Below are 5900 nucleotides of genomic sequence, written 5' to 3'. Positions count from 1 at the left end.
CAGTGGTGTGAACTCGGGGGTGCTTGCCCTCTCACTTCTCTCTGGGCGGCGGTCTGTCCTCCTAGATGGGCGGTCGCTCTTCTCTTGTCGGCGCTTTGTCCTCGACCTCTTACCCTCTTTGCGGTCATCAGGTGCTGACCTCTTGTTGTCCTGTGGCTTGGCCTCGATTATTTTTGTTCTAGCTTGTAGTACCTCGGCCATATTTGCAAACTCGTTGCACCGCTCCAGGAGCTCTTTCATAGTCCTGGTCTTATGACGTGCCAAGTCCTTGATCAAGTCCAGGTCCCTAATACCTCCTGCTAGGGCTGCATGCTGTGTCTGGTCATCCAAGTCTCGAACCTCCAGGGACTCCTTGGTGAACCTGGTAACGTATTCCCTGAGAGATTCCCCAGGGTTCTGTACCATGTTTAGTAGATTGACGGTGGTCTTCTTCTGCTTGACGCTGCTTTGGAAACGGGAGATGAACTGTTCACATAGCTCTGCGAACAAGTATATAGATCTCGATCGTAGCCTGGAGAACCATGATGTAGCTGCTCCCTTGAGGGACGCAGGGAATGCCCGACAGGATACCACGTCCGACCCCCCATACAGCGTCATCATGCCATTAAAGTAGTTGATGTGGTCATTAGGGTCAGTGGTACCACTGTAGAGTTCAAAAGTGGGTAGTCGAAACCTAGAAGGTAGTGTGGCTGACATGATCTCTGCCGAGAAGGGGTGTTGTCCAGGTATGGAATGTGTCTCGCCTTTGGTCTGCTTCTTCAACCCTTCCAGCTTCTCATCCAGGTCACGGAGTCTTTGATCGAGCTCCTCATCCCGTGTCTGCCCCCCACGCCTAGCCGGATGTTCGCTGCGACCCCGTTCACGCTCTCTCCTGGATGTCCCCTCCCGCCTTGAGTGTTGGCGGGATGGTGAATGGTCATGCCGTGATGAACCCTGTCGTGAAGGTGAGGGGCTTTCTTCTCTGCAGGTCCGGCTTCGTCGTGGTATGTGACCTTCTTCCAGTCGTCCGTCAAACACAGACCTCCGGACCGATCTCTGCGGGCTAGACACCCTCGCCCTGGGTGTTGGCGTCCTCCCACGTTCTGACCGTGGTGAGAGGTCTCTTGTTCTCCTGGGATGCTGGGAAGGCTCCCCCCGCTACGGAGTGGGGGTTGCCTGTCGCGCAAGTCTCTCTGATCTCGCGCCCCTGGGAGATGATCTCCTAGGGTTTGGCTCTTGTTGAGGTATGGACTCCACCCTTGCTGATGGTGAAGTCCTCCGACGGTGAGATGTCGCACGCTGCGTCAGGTATTCTCGAAAGAGTCGTTGTTCATCGAGGATCTGTCGTTGTAGGTCGTTGATCTGACCCACAGTGGCTGGAGCATTGGGGTCAGGTGTCACCTCCACCACCACATCGTCGGCCTCGTCATTGTTGGGCTTGGCGATCACGAACTGGTCATTAAGGGGGATCTCCTCCTCCAGAGGGACATGGTCCTGGTTGTTGGCTCTGCGGCGAGAGCACTCTGGGGGTGGTGATCCATTCCTTGCTCCGTTGTTGGTGGTGGTAGTCTTCCTTCGTGCCATTGAATGAGTATGGAAGAGAGCTAGTAGCTGTAATGGCTAGCGTCGTTCCCACATACGGCGCCAATCTGTTGCGTCAAGAAATCGTCGAGCGGTCCTGTGAGTGTCGTCACCTGCAAGTGGACCAAAGGGGTCAACAAAGAGAATCGGTGTGGTCCCGGCCTAGGGCTCTCTGATGCCAAAGTTAGATCTCCTGGCGCAAACAGATGAATAGTGATTATTCAGTATGAGTTTAGATGTCCCTTGATGGGGTTGCGTACCTTGCCTTTTATAGTAGCATATGGCGGTGTATGGCGGTGTGGAGAGTCCCCGTTTGATGGCGATTGTGCCGTTGAGTGGATAGAGGCCCTGGGTAACGGGGCTCTATCCTGATTGGCCATCTCCCCGTGGGAGGGAGTGTCCTGGTGGCATCAGGATCCTTGGTGGATAGATACCCGCGTGTGGTGATAACGTCCTTGGTGCTTGAATCCGTCTGGATGACGTGACCTCTAAGCGGCGGTCTAGAGTCCTGGTAGTGACATGAGTCTTAGCGATACGATCGGATCGTAGATGGGTGGCCCCCACCTCACGTGCCCACGATGTTGTGCCTGGGTGCAGGCCGCGCCTGGGTGAGGCTGCGCCTGGATGTGTGGCTGCGCCTAGGTGAGGCCGCGCCCAAGTGGTGGCCGCGCCCTGGTGAGGAGGCCGCGGCCTAGGTGAGGCCGCCCCCTGGTGAGGAGGCCGCGCCTGGGTGAGGCCGCGCCTGGGTGAGGAGGCCGCGCCTGGGTGAGGCCGCGCCTGGGTGAGGAGGCCGCGCCTGGGTGAGGCCGCGCCCTGGTGAGGAGGCCGCGCCCGAGTGGTGGCCGCGCCCCCGAGTGGTGCTGGGACCCCGGTTCGTTCCCCTTAGCTATGGAGCGGGTCGTCTGTGACACGTGGCGGTCGTTGATTGGCCCGGTGAATATTGGATGTATCACACCTAGTCACATTGGTTTCCAGAAAATACACCATTCCTTTATTTATGCTTCTAACCAGTGTATTTTATTAGTGACCAACTAATAAATGGTTAGAATTTATACAGTTATAAAATAAATAAATAAATAAAAATTAAAAAAAAAACCTCAAGATACACTAAAAGATCTTCAAATATATAGCAAGAACATGGGTGCTAGTTTGGAGATAAAATTTTCAAACAATATTTGGAGCTCCATTCAAACACATGGTTTGTTGGCTTTGAAAGATTGGGTATGCAAACTTTTGTACATGAAGAATACTGTATTTACAATGACATTAAGGTTGTGTTTGGTTTGTATTCTTGGAATGTGTTTTAGGTAAATTTTGCATTCTTCGACGTTAACAATAACTATTTTTATCATTTGAGAAAGCAAAATCTACCTAGAACACATTCCAAAAATGCATACCAAACCCAGCCTAAAAAAGAATATCAACTTTGAAAATCAAGCCAATGGTGATGAGATTACAAAGGCAACAAGAACAGTAATGTCATCAATTTTCCCACCAGAATGCAAGTAACCAGCCATCTCTGCTTCAAGTGAGAATGGAGTGGGAAGAAAATTGTATTCAGAACTGATCTTTGCAGACTCAGCAATCATCTGAGCCACCCTGTATGGATATATACCAATGCAACCAGTCACTTCCTTCACAATCTCAATAATATTTTCTTCAAATAAGTTATCAAATAGTCCATCAGTGCCTGCAACAATGACATCTCCATCCTCAACTGCAACCTTGAACTCCTGTTTCATTCATATTAACAACAAAAATTAGTGTTTCTAATTAAAGTAGAAACTGATTTCAACAAGACATAATAAAACTTACATAACCAGAACTGGGTCTGTCACACTGAGGATGATTCCCTAGTTGAAGTGGGCAATTAAATCGGTATTGTTGCGCTTCAGACTTGTAGATGATATTATCCCCTCTGATAACCATGAATCCGCTATCTCCAACATTTGCGGAATGCAAGAACTGTAACCATAGATTGAATACAAAATTGAAGGATTCAAATGAAAGAAAATGGATTTGCTAGATGTAGCTAATTAAGCTTAGTTATAGTTAATCATTTACCAACTTGCCAAGTGGAAAACATGAATGGGTTGTATGTATTGGGACTTGGTAGAACTCAACCTTAAAAAAGAGGCCTTCAAGGGGAGGGTGCTCAGGTTACCCGCATCCAATATGAGATTATTATTTTCGTCTTATACATGGAACCTAACAATCTTGCCCACCATGTGGGAACCATCAAGCTCTTCCACGTTTCCCTCTCTTCGTGTAGGAGCAGCTGATCAGATCTTCTTCGACTTCATCATCGGAGGTCATGCCCTAGCTAGCTTTATCACAACCTTGGCTCTCACAGGGATTTGGATTGAAGTAGAACTCACCTTTAAAGCTAGCTTTTAATTTAAGGGGAGGATGCTCAAGTACATAAAAGTCTAAACATTTATAATTAGAGTAATATTATTATATATTCGTCTTACAAGTGAAATCCAATAATGTGCCCCTCCATGCCAGAACTAACAAGATCTTTCGCGTCTCCCTCTAAAGCAACGATGCATTGACAGCTCCAATACCACTTGTTGGGACTAGGGTAGAATTCATCTTTAAAAACTAGCTTTTAATTTTAATGAGTTTGATCAAAGGTATTCTGACTGCAAAGAATCTGGGAGTCCAAAATCTTTCGATTGAATCAGATTCGATAGCAGTGATGAGATTGTAGTCTACAGTTGTAAGGTTTCTTGGTTTGTTTTGCAAAATTGGTGGTTTCTGCAGCCTTACCTTGCTGATATTCGTTGGAAAATTACTCATTACCACAGGGAGGCAAATCCCATAGCAGATTTCCTAGCAAAACAAACTTCTCACAATGGAGCATCTACCCTCTCTCCAAGATTTCCCCTTCTGATTCAAGAAGAGCTGCGGATCAATGCTCAACATAGACCAAGATTTCATTTTCTTTAGTTTGTCGTCTGTGAGTAGATGAATCATCCCCCTTCTGATGGCGTTGCCCATAGGTAGAGGGTAGCCTCATTTTGCTGCATTTTTTGTTCTTGTTTCTAGTGTCTCATGTCACACATTTTTTTCCCCCTAATTTCATTTACTGCTTCTTGTTTGAGGATGAGAAAAATGCAATAAAGCTTTGATGAACATTTTAGAGAATACAGAAAAGGAAAGGGAAGGGATGAACACTTAACGTTATCATCTGTCAAGGCTACGATGCAAGCAGTGGAAGACCCTAAAGCTTTGGTTTTGGAGTAGGCTTCTTCTAACACAGTATATGGATTAACAGAACCTTTGGATCCATCTTTAACCGCCATTGCAGCATTTAACATAAGCTCTCGAGCATATTTTCCGGCATCGATTCCCTTCTTGGCCCAACCGCCAACTCCATCAGCCACACCAAAAACTTGCTCTTCATCACAGATGAAAAGCGAGTCCTCACCTTGGGGATTAAGCTCATTCTCCTTTGGTAAGTACCAGAAATCCATTATCAGCTTCAAGCTCTTCTTTGTTGTGTCAGAATCACAGAGACGACGAAGCTTTGTTGGTCTCTCTGTCTCTTCTAACATGGTTTTGGGGGGAAGTGAGAAAGAAGAAAACTAGGGTTTAAGTGCAAAACCCTAACTAATACTCCTCGCAAGTCGTAATTTTACAAGAGAAGAATGTCTGAACGTAATTTGGATTTGGATATATTACTCCTTGTAATGTTGTCTGAACTAGGCAACAAAAATAGGGTTTTTCTAAATCTGGCGAGTTGGTGAGGAATATAAAATAAAGATTCACAATTGAACGGTCAGGATTTTTTTTTTTTTGTCTTAGCTGTTGGATTAAAGTGTTAAACTCATATATGAATTGAAGCCATGGTTTCTAATCTAGGATTGGTCAAAATCGTCCGAATCGGACCAGTATCAGCCTAGACCGATCCTGCCTGGTATCAATGGATCGCTCCTTGGATCGATCAGCTAGGTCGGGTCGGATCAGCCAAATCTCAAGATTGGTCCGTCAATATTGGTCACTACGATTCTAAAATGGTTCGTAACTTGGGGTCGGATCAGTTTGAATTGATCGATTCCCTCGGATTGGATCGATATCAGGCATGATGTTCCGATTGTACTTTTAATTTTCATAATTTTTTAATATTTTCTATCTAATACGATTGATAGGGGAGCAAAATCCCAACTTTTAGTATTTTTAAGGATAAACTTAACAAAACAACATGTCTTGATAAGCTTATCTAGGTGATCTTTGTAATCTTGAGCCATGAGATCTTACTTTATCTATAATATACTCTATTTACCAAAAAACAAAAAAATCTAGGTGATTCAAATATTGTCAAGTGGTAATTAGAA

General features: G+C 45.9%; 1 protein-coding gene across 1 annotated transcript; it reads right to left on the bottom strand.

Annotated features, from left to right (window-relative positions):
- Window positions 1-2993: 2993 nt before the first annotated feature.
- Window positions 2994-5120, bottom strand: LOC122644773 (probable protein phosphatase 2C 55). The gene is made up of 3 exons (XM_043838157.1): window positions 4746-5120; window positions 3376-3525; window positions 2994-3293 (listed from the first exon to the last, which is right to left on the bottom strand). The coding sequence occupies exons 1-3, from the start codon at window positions 5118-5120 to the stop codon at window positions 2994-2996; spliced, it is 825 nt and encodes a 274-aa protein (XP_043694092.1).
- Between the last annotated feature and the right edge of the window lie 780 nt (window positions 5121-5900).

Source organism: Telopea speciosissima, chromosome 11 (genome assembly GCF_018873765.1).
Source record: "Telopea speciosissima isolate NSW1024214 ecotype Mountain lineage chromosome 11, Tspe_v1, whole genome shotgun sequence".
Taxonomy (NCBI): domain Eukaryota; kingdom Viridiplantae; phylum Streptophyta; class Magnoliopsida; order Proteales; family Proteaceae; genus Telopea; species Telopea speciosissima.
The sequence above is the reverse complement of the archived record's forward strand: the minus strand, read 5'-3'. Positions and strand labels throughout refer to the sequence as shown.